A 26,682-nucleotide genomic window follows, 5' to 3' on the forward strand; every position below is an offset into this window, starting at 1 on the left:
CTAGAAAGTAAGTTCTCCGGCTTCAACATCACAAAGAGTCTTCCCCACAGAAAGGAAAGGTCTACCAATAATAATCGACACCTTATAATCAACTTCACAATATAAAATGACAAAATCAGCCGGAAGAATGAATTTATCAACACGAACCAAGCCATCTTCAATCACTCCCAAGGATCTCTTCATAGTACGATCTGCCATTTGCAATCTCATAGAGGTGAGTCTTGGTTGCCTAATTCCCAAAGTCTTGAAAATCGAATAGGGCATTAAATTGATACTTGCCCAAAGATCACAAAGAGCTTTAACAAATTCGACACTTCCAATTGTACAAGGAATCAGGAAAGTACCGGGATCCTCCAACTTAGGAGCCATTGAATGCACAATTGCACTCACTTGATGAGTGACTTTGATGGTTTCAAAATTCAATGAGTGCTTATTTGTCACAATATCTTTCACAAACTTTGCATAACCGGGCATTTGCTTCAAGGCTTCAACTAATGGCACCTTGATTGAGAGACTCTTCATCATTTGACTGAACTTCTTGAATTGATTCTCACCAATTTTCTTGGCAAGTCTTTGAGGATATGGAGGTGGAGGCTTAGGTAATGGTGCCTTAGCCTTTTGCACTACCGGCTTTGTATGTAAATAATGTGATCCCTAAACGGGCTCACTACCTCTTGAGTCACTTCCGCACTATCATCAATATCAATCCGAACTTCATCATTTGACTGCACCACATTGATAGGGATCTCTTCTTCTTGCACCACTTGCTCATAATCCACAAGTTGCCTTTGACTTGAGGTGAGTGCATTCCCACCTCTTCAACTTCTTGTAGAAACGGCGATGGCATGTCCCATGTTGTTTCCACCTTTTGGGTTTACTATCGTGTCACTTGGTAGTGCCCCATTAGGACAAGAATTTAGAACTTGAGAGATTTTCCCTATATGAACTTCTAAGTTATGGATTTATGTGTTATGTGAGACAAGTTGGGCATCCGAACGACATTCTTTTCCATCATTTGCTTGAACATATTCTCAATACGCCCCATCTCATTATTTGAAGAACTTGGAAAACAGGAAGGATAAGGAGGCGGGTTGCTTAGTTGTTGATACATCGGGGGCCTTTGAAAACCCAGCCCCCAGTTGCCTTGATTGTTACCCCCCCTAATTTCCTTGATTTTTTCACTCTAATTTCCTAGATTGTTGTTGTTATGCCAATTCCCTTGATTGTTGCCACCACTCCAATTTCCTTGGTTGTTAGAATTCCAATTGCCTTGATTATTTTGAGGTCGCCATTGTTGTTGGTTTGGGAATTGGAAGTTGTTTCTTTGCCCTTGAAAATTTTTCACATATTGCACCTCGTCTTCTTGTTCATTATAAGAATCATCTTGATCAAAATCGCTATCCTCTTGCACATAATTCTCCACTCGATTTTGCACTTGTGGACCCTTGGTCCTTCTCTTGCTTACCATCATGTTCTGGGGTGGCCCTTCCATAAAGCAAGTAAAGCAACCGATTTAGGCCCCATATTCGTGGGGACCCCATTTTTTGTTACACCTAATAGACTATGTATAAGTAAAAAAGAGTTATGTAAAGTGAAAAAGTTTGGTTTCTTTATTTAACAAATATAGAGAAGAAGGATTTACAACTACTATGATTTCTACCAAGAAAATTGCATTTGAAATGAATATCGAACCCGAATTTCGTAAGAAACGTGTGATATATAGGAAGTAACAATTTGATGCGAATGTTGATAATCTCAAAATATTTTGAAGAGTACTTTAGAGTTGATTAATTTTATTCATAATAGACAATGCTATTTTTTCACTTCAAAATAGATTTGAAAAAATCGAAGCATATGAAATATTTTTGGTTTTCTATTTGGTAGTAAAAACTAAGATCACTAGTTGTTGAAAATTTTAAAAAATATTACCTTAATGTTGAATATTCCTTAAAGCATAATAATCAATTCGATATTGATGGGTTAGATTTATTTTCTAAATTAAAAGTATTAAGAAAAATAGTACAATTAGAAGATAACAGTTTAATTGATACATTTAATCAAATAAAAAGATTTAGTTCTTTTCCAAATGCCTAAATTGCTTATGGAATAATGTTCATAACTTATGTTATCGTTGCTTCAACGGAAATAAGTTTTCAAAAATTAATTTTGATAAAAGTTTACCTAAGAACAACAATGTCACAAGAAAGATTAACGGATTAGCTATATTATCAATTGAGAAATACTTATTAGGATTTATTGATTATAAGAAAATTATTAATAATTTTGTATCTAAGAAAAGTAAAAAAACAAACGTCAAATAAATAATTAAAAAAATTAAAAAGTTAAGGCCCCTCATAAACTTTGGCTTTAGGCCACAAAATTCGTCGGGCCGCCATGTTCACCCCTTCCATGCATTGACTTGCTTAGGATTTTGCACTTGATGAAGTTGAGCCTTTGCTAGTTGCTTCATGGTAGTTGTCAATTCGGCAATGGCTTTCCCATGGTCATGCAACTCTTTATGAAGGTGGATCATGTTCGGATCACCTTGTGGAATATTAGCACTTGATTGCCACACCGATGATGTTTCCGCCATTTCATCCAAAATCTCACACGTCTCCGCATAAGGCGTAGTCATAAAGTTTCCACCGGCAAGTTAATTCACTACATATTGGTTGGTTGTGTTAATCCCACGATAGAAGGTTTGTTGAATCATGTTTTCCACCATATTGTTGTTGGGACATTCCTTGACCATTGTTCTATATTGCCCCCATATCTCATGTAGTGGTTCATTCGGCTCTTGCTTGAATGCCTAAATCTCATCTAGAAGTGTAGCCATATGCCTGGGAGAGAAGAACTTAGCAATAAATTTTTCCACCAACTCATCCCAAGTATGAATGGAATGGTTCGGTAATCGTTCTAACCAATCTAATGCTTTCTCCCTTAGAGAGAGGGGAAAAATCCTTAGCCTCAATGCATCCTCAGAGATATTTTTTTTGTTTTCTCCCCCAACAAGTGTTCACAAACCCCTTCAAATGTTTATACGCGTTTTGACTTAGAGCACCGGTGAAGAAACTTCGTTGCTCAAGCAAAGTGAGTGAGCATCATATTGGCGATTTGAAATTTGCCCGCCCTAATACGGAGAGGGACTACTGCACTAGCATATCCTTCATTGGGTAACACCGACTATGGAGCCGCTCGTGGTGGAGGTGGGGGTGGAGTGGGGACATTGTCATGAGGTGCTCAGCCTCTTCTATTGGATTGAGGTTTAAGAGGAACCTCATCAACTTGCTCATCATCGACGTCAACATCCCCCAAAGGCATATTTCCAAGTTCATTGTTTGCCACCATAATTGTACCAAAAAGAATTTCACAAAAGTTAGTAACAACGGAAGGAAAAGAAGATAGTCCAAAGACAGACTCAAATGTATAGCTAACACCGTTTGTAAGTACTCTCCGGCAACAGCTTCAAAAATTGATGACGTCCATTACACACCTCAATTAGAGATATGATACGGTCGTATGTAATAATAATTACCCAACTAGGAGTCGGGGTCGATTCCACTAGGAGTTATAAGGGGTGCTAGAGTATATACTTAAAGCAAGCAAATGGGTTATCTTGATTGCACTTCAACAATAAAGTTTTATTTTCTAATTCTACTGTTACACTAATGAATGCAGCTAAAGAAAATAGATTAGAGATAAATGTTCTTAAGTTTTTTCCAAATGGGTAAAAGGCCTAGGGTTGTGACTATTCTACGTGTTTACCTAATGGGATAAAGACGTTAATGCTTGTTTTGTTGATTGGAGTGTGTTAAAGCTCTCAACTCTACATTACACACTCAATACCTTTCTGCCAGAGAGTGATTTTTCCCAATTTGGATTTCTCAAGTCCAAATGGGTAACAACCAAAATAGGTGATTGTGACGACCCGGCTGGTCGTCTTAAGAATTTACGCCTCGATCCCCTATTAATGCTTTCCCCGTATTTGTTTCTGCTATTGTGGGTTGCCGCGAAGAATTATTTGAAGTTTCGGAGAGTTTTGGGACACTTAATCCCTAAATGAGAGTTTAAGTTCTGGAAATTTGACCGTACTCGGAACAGTGTGAGGACATTGTTCCGTTAGTTCTGTTAGGTGATTTCGGGTTTAGGAGCATGTTCGGATTGTGTCTTAGAGGTCCGTAGCTAATTTAGGCTTGAAATATCAAAAGTTGAATTTTTGAAGTTTCCGGTTCGATAGTGAGATTTTGATCCGAGGGCCGGAATGGAATTTCGGAAGTTGGAGTAGCTCTGTAGTGTTGAATGTGACGTGTGTGCAAAATTTCAGGTCATTCGGACGAGGTTTGATAGACTTTTTGATCGAAAGCGTATTTTGAGAGTTTTTGAAGTTCTTAGGCTTAAGCCGATGCTAAATTGGTGTTTTGATGTTGTTTTGAGCATTCCAAAGGTTGGAACAAGTTTGAATGATGTTTTAGTATTGGTTGGCATGTTTGATTGAGGTCCCGGGGGCCTCAGATGAGTTTCAGATGCTTAATAGAAATTGAATTGGACTTAGGAAGAATTGGAATTGCTGAATATGTCATAAGCGCACCTACATGTGTGGGACTGCAGGTGCGATGCCACAGAAGCGGCTAGGTGGCCGCAGGAGCGAGTTTGGGCCAAAGCTCCAGGATCGCAGGTGCGGCTGGGTTTTCGCAAATGCGGTGCCGCAGATGCGGCCAAGCGACCGCAGAAGCGGACCCAACCCATTAAGTGATGTTTGCACCTACGATGCCTTCTTCCGCAGGTGCGGGACCGCAGGTGCGCTCCCTTGACTGCAGATGCGGTAATCGCTAGGCAGAAATATGAAATTTTGAGGGTTTAGTTCAAAACTTGGAAAAATCGAATTAGAGCTCGAGGTAGGGCGATTCTGTGGGGTTTTTGAAGAGAAGATCACTGGGTAACATATCCTTGTACCTTTCTAGTTGTATTCCACTAATCTATTATTAGTTTTATCATTTAATTTCGGATTGGAGATGAAAATTGGGGAAAAGTTGGAAGAAAGTTCTTAGACCTAGAATTCGAATTTTGTTTGGGAATTTGACCTTGGATTTGGATAATTTTTGTATGCATGAACTCATGAGAGTATGAGGATTCTGAAAATATAAATTTTTCCCGATTCCAAGACGTGGGCCCGAGGGGCATATTGGTCATTTTACCTAATTAGCGTATTAGCTTAGAATTTATTTGTAGAATTAGTTACTTGAAGTGTTATTTACATTATGCAATTGAATTGACTAGATTTGGGCCATTTGGAGTCGAGTACTCGTGGCAAAAACATGGTTTCAGGTTGATTTTGAGCTGGTTCAAGGTAAGTGGCTTGCCTAACCTTGTGTGGGGGACATTCCCCTTAGGATTTGGCATTTGTGGTAATTGAAATGTCTTGTACGTAAGGTGATGAGTGCGTACTTGTGCTAATTTTTGAAAATCATGTTTTCACTAAAGTAACTTTAATTGTGTTTTCCTTCCTGCTTATTCTACTTGAAATTTAAGCATGTTGTTAGCTTAGAGAAGCATGCTTAATTGACTTAGTTGCCTTATTGCTTGAACTGCCTTACTTGTATTATGTCCATGTTAGGTTAGAATTACCTGTTTTACTTTGGTACAAAATTGAGTTTAATTGAGTATTCTTTGTGTTATTGCTGTGTGTTTTACTTTGGGACTACGGGACGACATCCCGGGAGATCCCCTGTACGTATTTTTATGATTTGAGCTGAGGTGCGGGATACCGAGAGATCCCCAGCACGTATATTGAGGATACCAAGAGATCCCTAGCATATATTGGGGATACCAAGAGATCCTCGGGATACCAAGAGATCCCTAGCATATATTGAGGATACTAAGAGATCCTCGGGATACCAAGAGATCCCTGGCATATATTGAGGGTACTAAGAGATCCTCGGGATAATGAGAGATCCCCGGTTATTATCTTTGTGAAGAGTGGTATTCCTGGTGATTGTTTTTGCCTCTGTTTCAGTTGTAGTTATCCTTATTATCCTCTATTAATTCTTATTGTTATCTTTCAACTGTACTGCTTTATCTTATACTGTCGCACTTTATATTTCATTTAGTCTCAGCAGGGCCCTGACCTTCCTCATCACTATCCGACTGAAGTTAGGCTTGGCACTTACTGAGCACCGCTGTGGTGTACTCATGCCCCTTTCTGTGCATGTTTTTCATGTGTAGATCCAGGTACCTCCACTCAAACGTATCACGCTTGAGACGAGGCGTTCGTAGAGACTTCGAGGTATATCTGCCGCGTCCGCAGCCCGAAGAGCCCCTTTCTACTCTCCCTTTTGTATTAGCCCTTCTGTACTTTCATTTCTTTGTTAGACATTCTGGAGTTAGATACTTGTATAAATTCAAAGGCTTGTGATCATGAGATTTCGGATTTTTGGAAATGTTGTTAGTTCGAGAGTTGTTATTGTGTATGCCAAGCGGCACTTTTAAATGCTGTTTTATTTCACTATTTTAATTTTTAATTATTTCTTCCGCAAATTGGTTTATTTTCCGCATTGTTAGGCTTACCTAGTCGTAGAGACTAGGTGCCGTCATGATGGTTCACGGAAGGCGAACCGGGGTTGTGACAGTGATAAGAGCTCAAGTCGGGTTATTACTATCTCTAGGTTGAACCCTTTAATTAGGTTAATCAATCTCTCAATTAACACAATTCCTTGTTAACTAAGTTATCTTAGACTAGGTCCTTCTTTATCAAGTAGAGACTAAGTCAAATAGGCATGAATCAATGTTTGTAACCATTAATTCTAAAATTGAAGCATGAACTAAGCTAAATAATGAACACCCAATTAATAACAAGCACTAAATTAGCTACCCATAAGGTTTATACACTAGGGTTGGGTCACAACCCTAGTAAAAATCTAGCTACTCATAATGGAAATTGCACAAAATAAAGAAGAAAAGCTAATTAAACTCATAATGGAAGATTAAAATGATGAAATCTAATGTTAAAATACCCAAATAAGCTAAAACTTCCTAAAATAGTAAAAATAAAACGGCTACAACAGATTTGGATGTTCAAACTTAACCTAATTTTGTGAAACTCGTCTATTTATACAGGGCAAAAAATTATGGACAAAAATGCCCCTCGGGAGGTTCTGCGGCCGCACAATTCTATATGCGGTCCGCAAATTTCTTAAGCTGGCAGAAAGAGGAGTTCTACGGCCACACATTTCTGAATTGCGGTCACGGGGCAAATTTACTTGGGCTTCTTGAATAGTCTTTGGACTTTGCATCTTTGTTAGTAAAAGCCCAATTCTATCGCGGCACAATTTATGTGCGGTCCGTACGTTGCTGAAAGTCTTGTTGGATTTTGCTTCTTGGTTCGCGGCCGCAGATGGAATTCTGTGATCCGCAATTTTTTTTTGCGGCTGATGGATTCCTTCTGTAGACCACACATTTTTGCTTCTGCGCCCTTTATTGCCTTGTGCTTCGGAACACTCCTTTTTTAGTCGGATTTCATCTCGAGAGACCAAACTTCCAGCATTCCTACAATCCGCACAATTTCATTAGTTTTAGGAACACTATTCAATACTCTCGGATTGTAAAAAAGCTAAAAGGTCCTAATAAGCAGTCAAAATCCCCACTTATCAGGACTCTGGAATGCTATCAAGCTTTGGAAGAACTCAAGCGTTACCGATCGATCCCTCCCTTGCTGCACACTCCGAAGGCAGACGGACATATGTACCTCTACTTGGTGGTTTTTGAGGTGGTGGTAAGCCATGTCCTGATCTAGGAATAAGAAGGTACACAATTTAGTAGAACCTCAGGCGACGTCGAAATAAGGTATCCTCACCTAGAAAAATTAGCGCTCGACTTGCTAAGCGCTTCTAGGATATTAAAATCGTACTTCCAATGGCACTCCATATGTTTCATGACATCCTATCCATTGAGGAATGTCATGCATAAACCCGAGCACTCGGGCCGATTGGCCAAATAGGGTCGTAGAAATTAGCGGGTATGATATCAAGTATAAACCCCAGACTGCCATAAAATCTTAAATTTTGGCGGACTTTGTGGCTGACTTCATGCTATTTTTGATACCCAAGGTCGAAAAGGAGTTACTACTCACTTCGGGTATTAACTCAGGGATCTGGACCCTATTTATGGATGGTGCCTCCAATGCGAAAGTGTCCTAGCTCGATATTATATTGAATCTATCTACAGGTAACGTAATTATACAATCTATTAGAACTGTGAAATTGACTAACAATGAAGTCGAGTATGAGGCTATGATTGTAGTCTAGAACTGGCTAAGACTCTGAGGACCGAAGTTACAAATCCAAATATGACTCTCTCCTTGTCGTAAATCAAGTCAACGGAATGATCAAATTAAAAGAGGATAGATGCGGAGGTACTTGGACAAGTTGCAGGTGACCTTACACCAATTTAAGGAATGGACTCTACAACATATACCTCGGGATCTGAATAGTGAGGCCGATGCACTAGCGAACTTGGGGTCATCTGTCGACTCCGAAAATTCAACTCGGGGGCAGTGGTACAACTGATGAACTCAGTGGTAGAAGAAGGTCACGCCGAGATAAAATCGACAAGTTTGACTTAGGATTGGAGAAACAAATACATAGACTACCTAAAAATAGGAAATTTTCCATCGGATCCCAAGGAATCAAAATCCATGCGCACCAAAGCTGCCAGGTTCAGCTTAGTCAAGGGAATTTTGTTCGGTAGATCCTTCTTCGGCCCACTAGCTAGGTGCTTGGGTTCGGGAGAGACTGAATACGCAATGAGAGAGGTCCAGGAGGGCACTTGCAGGAACCACTCGGGGGCAGAATCCCTGGTTTGGAAGTTAATCAGAGCCGGTTACTACTGGAATGAAATGGAGAAAGATGCAAAAAACTTCGTACGGAAATGCAACGACTGTCAAAGATACGCCCAATAATTCATCAACTGCGAGAGGAGCTTTACCGGGGTCCTATCGCTATGGCCGTTTATGAAATGAGGGATGGACATCGTCGGTCCCCTGCCATGGGTGCATGATAAATCCCAATACATACTACTCATGACCGATTATTTTTTCAAGTGGGTTGAATCTCAGGCGTTCGAGAATGTCCGGGAGAAGAGGTCCTCGACTTCTTCTAGGATCACATAATATGTCGATTGGGGTACAAGTCGAGATCATTTGAGATAACGGAAAACAATTCGTCTACAGCAAGGTAAGTAAGTTTTCAAAGACCACAAAATCAAAAAGATATTATTAATACTTACTACCCTAGTGGGAACAGACAAGCGAAATTAACGAAAAACTATACTTCAAAACTTGAAAAAGAGACTGACCGATTCGAAAGTAAAGTGGAAGAAAATCTTGCCCGAAGTCTTGTTGGCATACCGAACAACTTAAGTTCTAATATGCTACCAAAATGTCAAAAAGCAGCAAATATGAAGGTACTACAACTGAAGAACTAACCTTCGATATTTTCAATTCGGGTACTTGGTGTTAAGGAAAGTAACGCTACACACCAAGAACCCAAACGACGGGAAACTAGACCCCAATTGGGAAGGACTGTATAGAGTTGCCGGAATAATCGGGAAAGGTTCATATAAACTCGAGTCGATAAACGGTGTACAACTACCGAACAACTGGAACGTGGCACACTTAAAACATTAGTACTGCTAAGATACAAGCACAATTCCCTTTTGAAATTTGTTATATTACAGACTAACTTATGCAGGTACTCGGCCAAGGGCAATGTGACTATTAAGTCTGAAAGCACGTGTTGTACTCTTTTTCCCTTGAACCGGTTTTTTCCCGAAGTGGGTTTTATGGCAAGGTTTTTAACGAGGCAATAGTAAAACATGCTACTTTAGTTTAAAGGCCGGCCTAAGGCTGGAGTTGCTGATCACCTACACCAGATCAACAGTTTTTGAGCCCTCACAAATTCGACCTCTAATATTGGGGGCGATTACCCCCCTAAGTTAGGATCCTTAGAAGGTGTTATTACTTAATATAAAAAGCTAAGTCTTGGTAATTAGGATTCATTATAAGGGTCAAATGGTCAAACGAACCATACCCATGTAGCACACTCTGGCCATGGCACAAGGCTTATGCGCCTCCAATTATGTACTCTACATACAAAACAATGAAATAAATCTTTGCTTTCTTTATATTTTATCACTACGCATTTTGCACCATCGATGTATCTATTTAATTACTTAGAATGGTTAATGGATCCTAAATCCTAGAGCCCATGGGCTACCCCAGCTCGGGGACTATCGTCCGATAAAAAATTGGATGGCCCGAGCTATCAAATCCCGAAAGCACCGAGCTTACTAGGCAGGTCCCAATCATGAAAGGCTACGACCAATCTAAAATGGCTCGGAGACATCCGAGTCCGTACTCAAAAAGTAAGGCCCTTACGTATGATTAAAACCTATTAAAGAGTTACCCTCAGCAAAACATCATTATGTATGATTAAAACACTCAAGTATCCTAAAGGCCTTCATTTTTTATCAAAATTTTGAAGCCACGGACAACTCAAAGTTACCATCAAAACCAGGCCTCAGTCGGGCTTTCGGAGAATGGATGCTCTAGATTACATGTAATTATATGTTAAGGCATTAAGGACGATCCAAAAATAAAAAATTGCAATTGGATACTGAAAAGTAAAAGAAACAATGCTGCTGAAGGAAAATTTATATAAATATTCCAAAACGTATTTATAAAGGCTCGATAAAATGGCCTCAAAATAGACAAAAAAGTAAATATATAAAAAGAAACAAAAAGGATCTACGACATCTTTGCCTAATCTTCACCGGAGCTCGACTCGGCACCGGAACCTTCGGGCTCATAAAGATCTTTTGCCTCTGCCTCAAGCCTCTTGGCCTCTTCAATCTTGGCCGACAGATCAAATCCCCAAGCATGGATCTCCTCGAGGGTCTCCCTCCAGGATAACTTTTTTACATACTCGGCCTTTGTTATCAAACAGACCTCGGCTATCTCCACATTAGTTTTATACTGGGCCAACATTTCTTAAACCTCGGAGGAATCAATCGATGTTGCCTCTAACTTTGACTTCAGCGCATTATATTCTTAGCCTAGGTCATCCCATTTGGAGATAGCTGAATCAAGTTGTGCTCGGAGTTCTTCATTTAGCCGAGACCACTTGTCGGCCTTATCCTTTGCCGCCTAGAGCTGGTCCTTGATCGACACTAAGTCCTCTTTTGTAGCCTCCTTTTCAAAGGCCAAAAGGTCCATCTCGCTCCTCAGCATCTCGGCAGAAGTGTTGAGCTCGTTCATCTCGTCCCGGAGCTGGTCAATCAGGTCTATCTTCAATTAGAACTACGAGGTTGTGTCGTTAGTCACTACATGTCATCTCTCATTTTTAACCTAATAATCCTTACCTTCTAGACTAGGTCGACATGCTCCCGTTTCACTAATAGAGCCTCATTTTGAGATTTTTCTAGCTCGACTTGAAGAATAGGGAGATCCTTGATGGCCTCGTCTTTTTTCTCACTAAGAACACTTTATATGGCCTTCTGCTGGACTTGATTTTTGAGCTCGAACTTGAGATGGCTGACTTCCATTCGAGACCGAAGGAAGATTTTATGGTGGAGCACCGAAGTCTAAAAAATGAAACGATAAGATCATGAGGACATGCTAAAGTTAGATAAGATGTACGAATAGCACAAGGAAGGGGAGACTTACCTGGTTCAGTGCCTATTGTGCCTCATTAAAGAGGCTCGATGTGCCTACTTTGTTTATCTTCACCTGGTCCTCTTCAATCGCCAGGAAACGAAGATAGCTGGCCACACCCACCATAGCAGACAACACTCAGGTGTCCGCCAGGATAGTAAACACGACCGCTCTTTTATGGTCAGGATCCATGCTCAATGCAGGGAAGTGCCTCACAAGCTACGGGCTCGAGCTTGACTCGCCTGCCCCCAATGACAAGTCCTTTTTCGGGATCTCCAGGTGACCAAACCCGGAATAATCCTCTAACACGCCCATGTCCACGTCGTCAAAGAACATGTTGAGGGCCTCGTTTTTACCCCGTGTCATCTCATTTGACTTCTCCTTGTCGGCTTGAGCCTCGTCAAACATGGACTCTGTATGAGAGAGTGACTCCGCTATACTAATAAAATTGGCTATTTCCTTAGGGGCAGGGATAGTTTCTCAGGAGGTTGTAACCTCTGATTTTCCTTCTATATACCGAGCTAAGGAGGGATCAACCTTTCGGCCACCTTCTTCGGTTGCCACCTGTTCTTCTTCGTCAATGGTTATCCCATGAGCGACGAACTCTAGTTCATCGTCTTTGGGGTAATCCCTGAGTCGATAGAGGGAGTCGGGGCCCGGTACCCTGGCTTGGGAACTCTTCTTGTTGCTTTTCTCGACCCGGACAGTTACCATCTTCTTCTTGGCCGCGGTGTCTGGGGAGCCAGATAATTTCCTCTTTTCCTCTTTTTCTCCTCCTTTGCTGTAGCTCTAGGCTGTCACGAAGCAGAGGGTTTAGCAAGTGAGAATGGAGCCTCGTCCTCGTCCAATGCCCAAAGCTCATAAATCTTTGGCAAACCTGTAAAAGAAAAAGAACTTAGTAGAAATAAAGGTTCAGTATGAAAGAAGACTTGTTCAGAAGGAGCACCCACAAGAGAACGGGTCTCCCACTTTCCCTTCGAAAGTTTGAGCCGTTCCCGCTCAAATTATGGCATTTGTTTGCAGATCCCCTTATCCACTCCTTGAAGTGAGGGACTATGTTGGGAACTTGGGTGACCGTTGCACGATGGTAGGAGCAGGAAATAAGAAAAAGGAACAAAAGTAATTCCAAGTACTCAAGAAGGAAAGGAACCTACGGGTAGATCTCCACTTCTCAGGGAACGACAAAAATTTGGGGGGGGGGGATGAGATCTTCGATTTTCATTCGAACAAATCTCCCCTTCCAGCCTCGATCCAAATCTTCATCGATACTCGAGAATGGAGCTTTACTTGGTCAACGAATGAGCTTGATCAACCCCCTGGAAAACTCGGGGATTGTAAAGACGAAGTAGGTGGTTGATGGTAAATCGAGGTGCTTCGATGTTGTTGAGAAAATGGCGGACGAGGATTACGATCCTCCAAAAGGACGAGCGAATCTACCCAAGGTAGACCTCGTACCTTTTGCAAAAGCTAAGGATTATAGGGTCCATCGGGCAAGTATGAAGGGTAAGTGTAAACACTTAGATACCCTTACACGTGAGTGGTAATGTCCTCATCGGGACCATGGACAACCACTTCCTTGCCCTCCCTATTGCAGTCCTCCCAAACTGTAGGGAGTGTATCCTCGGTAACCGAGTATATATACCTTCCATACGTCCTCACATCAATCATGTTGACTGGAGGCTTTCTCGACTTTGAAGTAGTTCTCGATGGAGCAACCACTGGGGATGAAGCTCTTTAGGGGAGGTTCGGGGGCCACCTTAGGCACGGACACCTCGGTATATGTGGTCGGGTTAGAAACTGAAGGAATGGTCTGTTGAGGCACAGATTTCAAAGTCTCATTATCGAATTCTAAAAAGTATGAAGATTTGAAGGTGAGGATGATGATCTGAAGATAAGGATGAAGGTATGAATGTTAGATTTGAAGATTTGAAATGGATTGTGGAGATTGAAAGATGGGGAGATGAAATATGAAGATGTAAGAAACAATGTATGAAGGTTTGAAGGGGTTAAGAATAAGTGAAGAGTTCGAGGGTAAATTAAGGATCTTTAAAATCAAAAAGTAAAAAAGTGAAAAAGGGACCAACCTTTATAGATAAGGGGTAATCAATGCATGACATTTCTCATTCGGGGACAGTCAACCGGTGGCTGAAACATATCCAAAGTCAGAACGACGTGACTGATGGGACGTTTTATTGACCCATCAGCTTAGTTGTGGCATACAGAAGAAGGAATCAGGGTTAATTCATTGCTTCCCATCACTTCGATAAATTTGCTCTCCGAGAAGCAAAGGGACTACCTATGTAAGGGTCACATCGGAGCCAGAGTTTTCCCCGATTCCTCGATAAGGAAACAAAAGTGAAGCACGATTCGACACGACTACAAGCAAGGCCGAAAGATCCCTCGTATCGAAACCCGGGAGGAGTGAACGCTGCATCTGGGATCGCGCATGTTGACATAACACCCCCATGCCAAGTAAGGTTTCTAGACCACGCGAAATGCGGAGAACGGTTATGCATGACGAGTAGGGGGGCCATAATATTCACCCTAACCCGAATAATACGGCGTGAATCCCGTCCAATATCAACTGTGGAACGACATTTACCAAAAAAGGAGATTTTTACCTTATTTAGACTTGTACCATGACTGAAATTTTTCTACTATATAAAGGAGAAGGTTTCTTTTATTTTGAGATACGGTGACACGCAACTCAAAAGAATAAAGGCTTATTTTGGTCTTCTAGCTATTGTTGAAAGTGTTCTTCATTTTTATCTCTTTTTATTTGCCGGCGAGTGTGTATCGAGGGTCCGATCGAGGATGAATCCCACTAATCAACCTAATATCAGGCTTGATCATCACATTGCGATTGGTTTGTGTAACAACCCGTCCGGTTGTTTTGAGCTCTAGCACATCGTTCAGCGGTTTGAAACCCTGAGTAGCTTCACTTTAGGTATTATGACTTATACGCGTGGTCGGAATTGAGTTCTGGGAAGTTCGGAGTTGATTTGGAGAGATAATTCTCATTTCGGAAGCTTTAAGTTGAAAGAATTGACTAAGATTAGATTTTTGAGTAAATGACCTCGGAATCAGGATTCAAATGTTCCAGCAGGTTCGTATGATGATTTCGGACTTGGGCGTATATCCGGACCGGGTTTTGAAAGACCCGGGAACGTTTCGGCACCTATTGTGGAAGTTAGCATTTTGGAAGAATTTCATAAGTTTGGGTTGAAGTGCATTTCAGTGTCATCAATGTCTGTTTGGGAGTCCGAGCCTGGGAATAGCTCCGTATGGTGATTCTGGTGTTGGGAGCACGATCGGAAGTGAATTCAGAGGTTCGTGGGTCATTTTGGAGTCATTTGGCTAAAGATAGAAATTTAAAGTTTTTTTAAGAAGTTTGACTAGGAGTGGACTTTTTGATATCGGGGCCGGAATCTGATTCCAAAAGTTGGAGTAGGTCCATAACGTCAAATATAACTTGTTTGCAAAATTCGAGGTCAATCGGATGTGATTTGATAGGTCTCGACATCGAATGTTGAAGTTTGAAATTCTAAAGTTCATTAATCTTGGATTGGAGGTCGATTCATGATTTTAGCATTGTTTGATATGATTAGAGGCCTCGAGCAAGTTCGTAATGTGTTTTGAGACTGGTTGCTATGATTGGTAGGGGTCTCAGGGGCCTCGGGTAGATTCCAGGTGGTTAACGGATCGAATTGGAACTTGGAGGAAGAGCTGAAGTTGCGGGTTGCTGGTGTAACCACACCTGCGAGACTTGGGCCGCAGGTGCGGAGCCGCAGAAGCGGCCCTTGTGTCGCAGAAGCTGCCCTTGTGTCGCAGAAGCGGAAAATGGCTGGGCTTGGCTGGGGTCGCATGTGTGATGAATCTTCCACAGAAGCGAGACCGCAGAAGCGGCCCTGGCTCCGCAGAAGCAGACTTGAGCGAGTTGGCTGAGACCGCACCTGCGATAGAAATTTCCATAGGTGCGGCTGGTGCACCACAGGTGCGAAAATGCTGGAGGCAGTGTGTTCTTTTAAAAATCGGGAGATGGTCATTTTTCTCCCATTTTCAGTTGGTGTGGGCGATTTGGAGAGCTTCAAGTGGGGTTTTTCATCATAATCAACAAGGTAAGCTAACCCCACCTATCTTGAGTTAAATATATTGATTATGTATGAATTTTTGCATATAAATTGGTAGAAATTTTGGGGGTTTGAGGAAAACCTAGAAAATTCTTATTCTTGGATTTTGACCACGATTTTGGATATAAAATTAAGAGAAAATCATATATTTGAGTTCGTGAGTTCATGGGTAAACTTTATCTTTCGATTTTTTTTTGAATTTGGGCACATGAACCCGAGGGCAATTTGGTCAACTTTTCGATCAGGGTTAGAAATTGTTATAAATTGGATTATAATCAGTAATTGAACATATATTAATGGATTTGCTTAATTATTGTCTAGTTTCGAAGCATTTAGCATCGATGCGGGTCTTTGGAAGGGTGTGGAATGCCGGTTATAGATCTTTAGAGCGAGGTGAGTTGCCTTTCTAACCTTGTAAGAGGGAATAGTCCCCATAGGTAAAATAATTGGTTATGTGCTCCTATTTGTGGGGGCTACGTACGCACGAGATGACGTGAGTCCGTGCGTAGCTACTATTATGTGTAAGTCCGGGTAGTCTAGGACCCAAAAGCATGCTATACTTGGAATATTTATAACCTTATTGACAGATGAAATGCTTAAATCCTATCGAATTGGTAAATGAATTTTGAAAAGGTTTGAACTTCATTTTTATAAAATTGTTAAAAGAGAATTGGCTTTTCCTTGGATAATTGTTCCATGTTGACTTCTTGATTGACTGTTTGTATGTGTTTAATTTTGGAACGGGCCGAACGCCTCAGTAGATTAAATAGATGCATCTATGGTTAGCGTCATTCAACCCTCTGGCAGTGTACAGTTAAATATTGTTGGATCGAGCCGTACGACCTCGGCATGATTTGCGCATGCTTGTATTGCTTGCCTTGAGATTTATAGATATTGATATTTGCTCTCCCTGACTTGAGATAAATTGATAATTAATAGACTATGAATTCTGAGACCTTTTAATACAAAAAGGAACATTTACCTGTTTCGTGACTTATTTGAATTTACTGCCATTTTTAATAAATCCATGATTATTCGTATTGATAATATATTACTATTGGAGCACTAGTAAGTGTCGAAGTCGACCTCTCATCTCTACTTCTTCGAGATTAGACGAGATACTCGCTGGGTACACGTTGTTTTCGTACTCATACCACACTTGTTGTGCATTTTGTTGCACAAGTTCATGTGTGGCTAGTGGCTTAGTGGCATAGTGGCATGGTTGATAGAGAGACTTAGGTGAGCTGCATTTGTCAAGACGACCCGCAACCAGCAGAGTCCCTTTCAGAGTATTGTACTGTATTTTCATTTCTGTCCACTTTATATTCCGGACAGTTCCTGTATTTTATTTCATTCCTAGTAAATGCTCATGCACTTGTGACACCGGATTCTGGGATAATTATTGGATATCTTGTATTATTTCCAAACATTCTTTTATTGACATTGTAAAGATTGTCTTTTACTAGTAAAATTGAAGGAAAATCATAGTTTTCAAAATTGTTAATACGAGAACTTAATCAAGTATTTTGGTTGGCTTGCCTGACAGCACTGTCTGGCGCTATCACGACCCTTAGTGAATTTTGGGGCATGACAACATGGTATTAGAGCATTAGGTTCCCTTAGGTCTCACGAGTTATGAGCAAGTCTAGTACAGTCTCGCGGATCGGTATGAAGACGTCTGTACTTATCTTCAGGAGTCTACAGGGCTATTAGGAGTACTTCCCTTCTTGATTCCTCATCGTGCGGTTTGATTCCATTGAGGTTTATGCCTTTATTTCCTTCCTATTCAATCTTATACGACATGGAGTGCTTATTATAAATCAGGAATTGAAAAATTTTAAAGGTACTACAGAGGTGGTATGGGATGCTTCTCCCTGCGTAGTTGATTTGACTATTGTCATCGCCTTGTGGAAGGATATTCTGTCGTTTCAGCTCAGTAGCTGTACTTCTGAGAGCTCTTAGGCTAGGCACAAGTTGCCATGATTCTTATGAACGATTGTCACATATTATTGATGTGATGGTAAGATGCTTGCCTATGTGTCGGGGCAGTGAACGACTTGAAGGGATGTTTACTCAGTGCATGATTTAGAGATTCGATATTTTATTCCCGGCGAGGGAAAGACAATCAGGATATGGATGTTCAAATTTGGGTTGATGGAGTAACGAGGCTTGGTATTTGCGAGCATGGTGGAATTTTCACCTGTGATGAGGTGCCATTGTCCTTGTTGAATGTACTAAGTTTGCCGGTGTTTAGACCTTCAATAATTCGTCTTTGGGGCAGGATATTGTAAGATAGTATTGGAGAAGCGGCCGTCAGAGATCGCGGGGTGCGGTGGTTCAGGATTTAATGTGTATTTCTAATGCTGACGGATCGAGAAAGATGATCTTCGGAAAGGTTTAAAAGTTAGTAGCGGTCTATTGGTTCAAGTGCTACCGAATTAGACTTTGATCTAAGGCATCAACTGAGCAGCAAAGGATGAGGAAGGACGTGTGGGAAGTGTCAGGCAGTGGTTAAATTTCTAGAAGGCCAAGTGTAAGAAGCAGAAGTCGAATAGTTGCTTAAAGAAGAGGGTCCGGCCAAAGTGGGAGAGTGGCAGAGCAGCACGTGTATGCAGTGGCAGGATAACTACACCCTTGAGGAAAGTTGGAGTGATTTGGGAATTTTTAGTGGACGGTGATTGGGTCTACGAGCTTAATTTGAAATATTGGCTATCATAACGGCGGGAGATTTGATATGATGGAAAGGAGCTACTTGATATGAAGAAGGATACAACAAACTTTGAATTGGAAGATATTGTCGCATATTTGGTTAATGTCCCTAAGAAGTGAACGGACTAGTACAATTGGCGGATGAGCACGGGCTCATGATAGGTTATGAACGGCGTAGTGATGGTGCCTTGTGAAGCAGCGCTGAAAGATGTTGGCGTGTAATCTCCACAGGTGGGTTATTTCCTGTGGGCAGATCAGCGGTCGCGTGGTTGGTGAAGCTTCTGTAAAGAATCCTACTGGCTATCTAGTAAGGAGGTCGAAATGTGAATGTGGTTAATGATTCAGAGTATTCATAAATGGTTTAAAGAAAGATTTCGAGGAGCTTGGCGGGTTGGTTGTGCTAGATCATGTCGACAATGAAGAAAGGATCTTGTTGGATTCTAGAGTAGCGTAATGATGGCTTCAAGCTAAGTGGGAGAGTCTCACCGCCTACGATTGGGTTGTATGATTATCTTCTTGTGAGGTTTTGGGTTATCGACGTATTGGTAAGTTGTTTCGGCTAAGAAAAAAAAGAACATCGGTAGTAATTTGAGCAATGGAATTGATGAATGTGTTTTATAATTGGCATCATCGATTCATGTTCAAGGCTTTGGGAAAACTCAGGAGTTATGCTTCGCGTAGAAGTGAATTGCAAAGAAGGTGATTTAGTTGGGTGTTGCTTTGAGAGGGTAGTCATGTGCTAGCGGGGCCTTGCAGTTGATTATATTCGGGACCATGTCAGAGTGGATGACTCTCAATAACGATCCTAGTAAATTCAAGGGCCAAAAATGTGGTGCCTAAGGGTTTAAACCCACAGTATGGTTAAGAATCAAGTCTTTGTAGCAGCTTACGGTAAGAGGCTCAGAACATTCTATGATGTTTTGACTTGCAGTGTAGCATTGGGAGGAAAAGAAGGAAAAGACTTCGGAATCGTAGAAGAATTATCAGAATGGATGTACCAGTCGAGATGCAAATATGCACACAAGGAAGGTAGGAGGTGGTTTGTGGGATTCAAGACAGCATGGTCTCATGTTACAAGGCCACTCGGGTTGAGCGCATTATATGTTGAATGAAGTTATTATTATTCTAAGGCAAATAAGGATAAATTGGAAGAGATTGGATTGGTTAGCCATAGTTGAATTGGCATGCTAGTGGTAGTGATCAGTTCCTTCAACGTGATTAAGTTATGCTAGTGATTTGCGATAGTACGTGTAAGGCTTGTCGGCCACCGTAATTAATTTTATTTGAAAGTATTCAAGTGTTATGGCCTGTGATGTGGAGGCGGATCCAGGAAGGGTTGTGCTAGTTTAGGCCACTACTTGAAGATTTGAATGTTCAACAGTTATGAGAATTCACTCGTGTGTTGCTATGGTTCTCTTGTAATGAGTTAAGTAAAAAGTTTCCATGTGAGGAAGTGTTTACCATGTTAGTCGTTTAGGAGTTGTGATGAGATTCTGGTACTATCACATGTTGGCATGTTAGGTGTAGTGAGTGGTATGGAACTTGAAGGTGAGGATTAAGGTTGTGATTTGGTGTTGACAAGGATGTCACGAGCTCGGATGAGCGTGAAAGGGATTTGAATGATTAGAGTAAGCTGGCATTGTCTTCAGTGTCACCTGAGATTGGTGTTTTGTGAAAGCGGCTTTGTATCCTAGTTACGGATTCTTGAATTGATTTACAACATTTGTGTGGCCGGTGGTATAGAAGTGCATACTTGTTACCTGGTGCACGGGATCGTGGAAGCGTATCTCATGGGAATATTGTATAAGTGTGATGTGTAGTCACTTGATTGATTGAATATTTAAACCAAGCATGAAAATTGTGGTAATATCATTAATTTGAGAATTTATGTCTGGAGGGCACTCAGTTTATTGGGTTATGGACTGTGGAGGTTTGCTCTGGATATGAGGATTGCTCTTGTGTGTTATGGGAAAAAGGGGTTATTATGGACCCAGAAAAGATTATTGGCCTAGTTCGGTACGATCAGAATCAGCTTAAGGCCTATGGATGGATTTAAATGTGAATATGGGTACTATATCAGGCCGAATGTGTTCATTTCAGCATAGCTCTCCATATGGAGGAGTATTCGGACGTTGGATGTTATTTCGTCGCCAGCTATTTCATGTAATGCTATATTGTGCCGTGTGAGTTGCAAAACGGCTTGGTAAATTTCTTATGTGTTAAGGTTCTGCATATTGATGGTGTTATGTGAGCAGGATGGCTCTTTAGTTTCAGAACATATATCGCACCTCAGTTGTGCTTGAGTTTGTTAACTTATGGTGCTACATGTTCCCTCAGGGATGGTATTATGCACTTAGCGTGCTAGTGGCCGATATTTGGTATTGTGTTGTAATGAGCAATTTGGCTCGATGTGTATCTCCTTATGTGAATTTTATGTGTGGATCGGGTGGCACACCGCCATGGGTATGTTGTTTGGATCGGGTTGCACGCCGCAACAGTGTGATGATGATTACAGTCCCTTATATTCTATTCTGTGTGTTTTGTTTCCATTTCCTGAGAAATGTTCATATTGGCTGCGTGAGTGGGGTAGTACCTTCCAAGGCTCGTCTTTCTTATGTATCAAGTTCGAGTTGGTAGCCTATTGGCACATTGTGTCATCATATGAGACTTTTGGTCATGTCTGGGGTGGCTTGTGGCATGAGCAGTTCGTACCGGGTGAGACAAGGTTATTGAATCTAGGATTAGTGCAATCGGATTGTATGAAGTATATTAAAGAGTAAGGATTATTATTTGGTTCAGAATGAGGTAATGTTCTTGTCAGAAGTATAGACTCAATGATTGTTGACCCGGCAGTTGGTTATGAATTTCTACATGTCTCTTCCGTCGTGGCAGTATTATAGGAGTTGGGTCAAGACTTATACATGTCATGCGGGGCATTGTGAGCATCAAACTAGGGGAATGTCGGTTGTTATGATCAGAGAATGTTATTATGGTCCTACGTATGACGTGGTTCATGGTGAAAATTCAGCAAAAATATGCAGTCATGTTCTGGTACCTCGTGAAGTGATTGATACAGTGCTCATATATTGGAAGCAGGCTTGACGGAGAATTTCGAGTGTTGGAATTGAGAAGCTTAATTGTTTGAAAAAAAAATATCTTCAAATTTGATCGAATTATTGTGCTCAACTGAGCTGTGGTAGCACGAGTAGGTGCTCAAGGTGTTAAATAGTTATTTCGGACCACTCTGGTGCAGTTCTCCGCACGTTCGAGGACGAACGTATGTTTAAGTGGGAGAGAATGTAACGACCCGACCTGTCATTTTGAGCTCTAGCACATCATTCAGCGGTTTGAAGCCCTGAGTAGCTTCACTTCAGGTATTATGACTTGTACCGGTGGTCGGAATTGAGTTCTAGGAAGTTCGGAGTTGATTTGGAGAGACAATTCTCATTTCGGAAGCTTCAAGTTGAAAGAATTGACTAAGATTGGATTTTTGAGTAAACGACCTCGAAACCAGGATTCTAAGGTTCCAGTAGGTTCGTATGATGATTTCGGACTTGGGTGTATGTCCGGACCGGGTTTTGGAAGATCCGGGAACGTTTCGACACCTATTGTGGAAGTTAGCATTTTGGAAGAATTTCATAAGTTTGGGTTGAAGTGCATTTCAGTGTTATCAATGTCTGTTTGGGAGTACGAGTCTGGGAATAGCTCCGTATGGTGATTTTGGTGTTAGGAGCGCGATCGGAAGTGAATTCGAAGGTCTGTGGGGTCATTTTGGAGTCATTTGGCTAAAGATAGAAATTTGAAGGTTTTATTTGAGAAATTTGACTGGGAGTGGACTTTTTGATATCGGGGTTAGAATCTGATTTCAGAAGTTAGAGTAGGTCTATAACATCAAATATGACTTGTGTGCAAAATTCGAGGTCAATCAGATGTGATTTGATAGGTCTCGGCATCGAATGTTGAAGTTAGAAATTCTAAAGTTCATTAAGCTTGGATTGGAGGTCAATTCATGATTTTAGCGTTGTTTGATATGATTTGAGGCCTCGAGCAAGTCCGTAAAGTGTTTTGGGACTAGTTGGTATGATTGGTCGGGGTCCCAGGGGTCTCGGGTGGATTCCGAGTGGTTAATGGATCGAGTTGGAACTTGGAGGAAGAGCTGAAGTTGCTGGTTGCTGGTGTAACCGCACCTGCGAGACTTGGGCCGCAGGTGCGGAGCCGCAGAAGCAGCCCTTGTGTCGCAGAACCAGAAAATGGTTGGGCTTTGCTGGGGTCGTAGGTGCGACAAATCTTTTGCAGAAGCGGCCCTGGATCCGCAGAAGCGAACTTGAGCGAGTTGGCTGAGACCGCACCTGCGATAGAAATTTCCGCAGGTGCGGCTGGTGCACCGCAGGTGCGAAAATGCTGGAGGCAGTGTGTTCTTTTAAAAATAGGGAGATGGTCATTTTTCTCCCATTTTCAGTTGGTGTGGGCGATTTGGAGAGCTTCAAGTGGGGTTTTTCATCATCAACAACAAGGTAAGCTAACCCCACCTATCTTGAGTTAAATACATTGATTATGTATGAATTTTTGCATGTAATTTGGTAGAAATTTGGGGGTTTGAGGAAAACCTAGAAAATTCTTATTCTTGGATTTTGACCACGATTTTGGGTATGAAATTAAGAGAAAATCATATATTTTAGTTCGTGAGTTCATGGGTAAACTTTATCTTCGAAAAATTTCGGAATCCGGGCATGTGGGCCCGAGGGTAATTTGGTAAACTTTTTGATCGGGGTTAGGAATTGTTATAAATTGGATTATAATGAGTAATTGAACATATATTAATGGATTTGCATAATTATTGGCTAGTTTTGGAGCATTTAGCATCGATGCGGTCTTCGGAAGGGTGTGGAATGCCGGTTATGGATCTTCGGAGCGAGGTGGGTCTCCTTTCTAACTTTGTAAGAGGGAATTGTCCCCATAGGTGAAATAATTGGTTATGTGCTCCTATTTGTGGGGGCTACGTACGCACGAGGTGATGAGAGTCTGTACGTAACTACTATTATATGTAAGTCCGGGTAGTCTAGGACCCAAAAGCATGCTATACTTGGAATATTTATAACCTTATTGACAGATAAAATGCTTAAATCCTATCGAATTGGTAAATGAATTTCGAAAAGGTTTGAACTTCATTTTTATAAAATTGTTAAAAGAGAATTGGTTTTTCCTTGGATAATTGTTCCTTGTTGACTTCTTGATTGACTGTATGTATGTGTTTAATTTCAGAACGGGCCGAACGCCTCGGTAGATTAAATAGATGCATCTATGGTTCGCGCCATTCGGCCCTCTGGCATTGCACAGTTAAATATTGTTGGATCGGGTCGTACGACCTCGACATGATTTGCGCATGCTTGTATTGCTTGCCTTGAGATTTATAGATATTGATATTTGCTCTCCCTGACTTGAGATAAATTGATAATTAATAGACTATGAATTCTGGGACCTTTTAATACAAAAAGGAACGTTTACCTGTTTTGTGACTTATTTGAATTTACTGCCATTTTTAATAAATCTATGATTATTCATATTGATGATATATTACTATTGGACCACTAGTAAGTGTTGAAGTCGACCTCTCGTCTCTACTTCTTCGAGATTAGACGGGATACTCGCTGGGTATACATTGTTTTCGTACTCATACTACACTTTCTGTGCATTTTGTTGCACAGGTTCATGTGTGGCTAGTGGCTTAGTGGCACAGTGGCATGGTTGATACGGAGACTTAGGTGTGCTGCATTTGTCAAGACGACCCGCAACCAGCAGAGTCCCCTTCAGAGTATTGTACTGTATTTTCATTTCTGTCCACTTTGTATTCCGGACAGTTCCTGTATTTTATTTCATTCCTAGTAAATGCTCATGCACTTGTGACACTGGGTTCTAGGATGATTATTGGATATCTTGTATTTACTTCCAAACATCCTTTTATTGACATTGTAAAGATTGTCTTTTACTAGTAAAATTGAAGGAAAATCATAGTTTTCAAAACTGTTAAAACGAGAACTTAATCAAGTATTTTGGTTTGCCTGACAACAGTGTCTGGCGCCATCACGACCCTTAGTGGATTTTGGGGCGTGACAGTTTGATCATTTATTTTATCTTTAACTTAATTACCTATTGTTATTAACCATTCGTATTGAATTAAATCGTATATCGTTCAAATTGCGTACAAATTTAATTGTTACTCATTTTAGGGTAAACAACTATACAATTTTATTCAAAAATGGTTGTATTATTTGTCGTCGAGGAGTAGAATTAGTGTTATTTGTACATCATGCCCCTTTACAATTTATATTTAAGAAAATGACCTTTATCAATCTCTTATGTGTAAAAGACAAATTTCTTACGTGTAAAAGTAAATCTCATATGTGTAAAAAAGACATAGGGTCATAAAATTAAAAACAAGGTTGTAAAGAGTCACAAAACCAATTGACCTGTAGAATTATGACTTGGGAAAAAATGATGAAATTACATACTATGACAAAGGGAACAAGTTGAAAGAGATTATTTATGTCACACCCCAAACCTAACAAGGCGTGGCCGGCGCCCGGTGTCATACTCGGCCCGAGCGTACCACTTTGTAACTGTAAACTCTGGAGGGGTAAATCTCAACTTAGGCCAATGAGCCCATATTCTAAATCATATGAAAATATCATTTCTCTTATCTGAGGGGTAAACATATATATATATATATAATTGTGTAGGCTGACGAGGCCGCCATGAATATCTACGGATATACAAACTATACAGGACTCATATACAAGCCTCTAGAAATAACTGAATTGTACTATGGTCGGGACAGGGCCTCAACCTACCCATCAAATCTGTATATATAAAATTGACTCCAAGGTCTAGACCTGGCAACTCTGAGGAAGTGGAGCTTCCCACCCAAGCTGATGTTTGACTCTATCTACTGGGAGGGTCTATCAACTATCAATGAGGACCTGCAGGCATGAAATGCAGCATCCCCGGCAAAAGGGACATCAGTAAAAAATAATGTACCAAGTATGTAAGGCAACAGAATAACTGAAAGCTGAAACTGAACTGATAATATAGTAACTGAAAGTAACTGGGAGTCAAAGATAATTTGAAGATATGCTTACCTGCTGATACTGACTCAACTTTCTCAATATAGTAAGTAAAATAATTGTCCGGCCTTATAAGGCTCGGTATGTGTAACTGCTCTGCCATAGTAGGCTCGCTCACAGGCGCTCGGCTATACTAGGCTCGGTATTTAACTCACCATTTGATTAGAGATTGCCCAATAGGGGTCTGCCCGTCGATTATAGCTCGATGGTAGTGAAAATACTGTAATACTGTATATTTAGACTCTCTTCTCTCTTAACTGGAAGAAGACAATACTCAATTGAATATAAAATCCCTATAAGGGAGAATACGCTAACTTATGAGACTAGGGTAATGTATACAAATTCGGGAGTATGAATTTCTCTTTATGCCTCGTTATCAAACGTATATAATTACGAGATCATGCCAAAATAAAGGAAGGGATTAGCCTTAACATACCTTATCACAATCTTTTAAATCACCAAGTTGAACTCGCCTCTTCGCACCTTATTCTACAACAATGTCAATAATACTATTATTAAGTTACGAAAGGTACAACTATTGCACAACGAATGACAAACTTATTTTGTATAAAAACAGGCAGCATCTCCCCTATAATCCTTACTTCCTCCATATTCAAGATAACACCAACAACACAAGAACACAATAATATCAACATATATACATTATTTTCCAACCTTATATACACTACAAAATACTACAAAATAGCCCAACACACCTCAATCTCTTCATACACAAAATGACCACCATAGTAGTGTCAAACGACCCGAAAATCTTACGACGAATGGCTAGCCCTCCACCCTGAATTTATGTGGTGTTTCTACACACCCTTCCTCCTCCAAAACTCTGAAAAACTATAGTAAAACATGCAGCCCAACAGCAGCACAAAACAGTCCACAAAACAGCCAGCTACAAGTGAATAACTCGAACTCACGGCTTCCGATCACCGTCCCGTGAGTTCTTACAACTATATAACGACTTACCATTACTTCACAGCAGAAAAAATGGATTAAAGAGAGC

At 40.9% G+C, this 26,682-nt stretch overlaps 1 protein-coding gene across 1 annotated transcript; it reads right to left on the reverse strand.

The window, feature by feature from the left end:
- Positions 1–2,593, reverse strand: LOC138887945 (uncharacterized). The gene is made up of 2 exons (XM_070169738.1): positions 2,420–2,593; positions 1–630 (listed from the first exon to the last, which is right to left on the reverse strand). The coding sequence occupies exons 1-2, from the start codon at positions 2,591–2,593 to the stop codon at positions 1–3; spliced, it is 804 nt and encodes a 267-aa protein (XP_070025839.1).
- Between the last annotated feature and the right edge of the window lie 24,089 nt (positions 2,594–26,682).

This window comes from Nicotiana sylvestris, chromosome 3, assembly GCF_000393655.2.
Source record: "Nicotiana sylvestris chromosome 3, ASM39365v2, whole genome shotgun sequence".
Classification (NCBI taxonomy): domain Eukaryota; kingdom Viridiplantae; phylum Streptophyta; class Magnoliopsida; order Solanales; family Solanaceae; genus Nicotiana; species Nicotiana sylvestris.

What these genes read in the sequence shown, in the direction of transcription:
- LOC138887945 (XM_070169738.1), bottom strand. Translation starts at nt 2,593, where the DNA reads ATGGCGGAAACATCATCGGTGTGGCAATCAAGTGCTAATATTCCACAA. An exon ending in AAGTGCAAAATCCTAAGCAA is followed by an intron (nt 631 to 2,419) that starts GTCAATGCATGG and finishes TTACATACAAAG; the next exon opens with CCGGTAGTGCAAAAGGCTAA.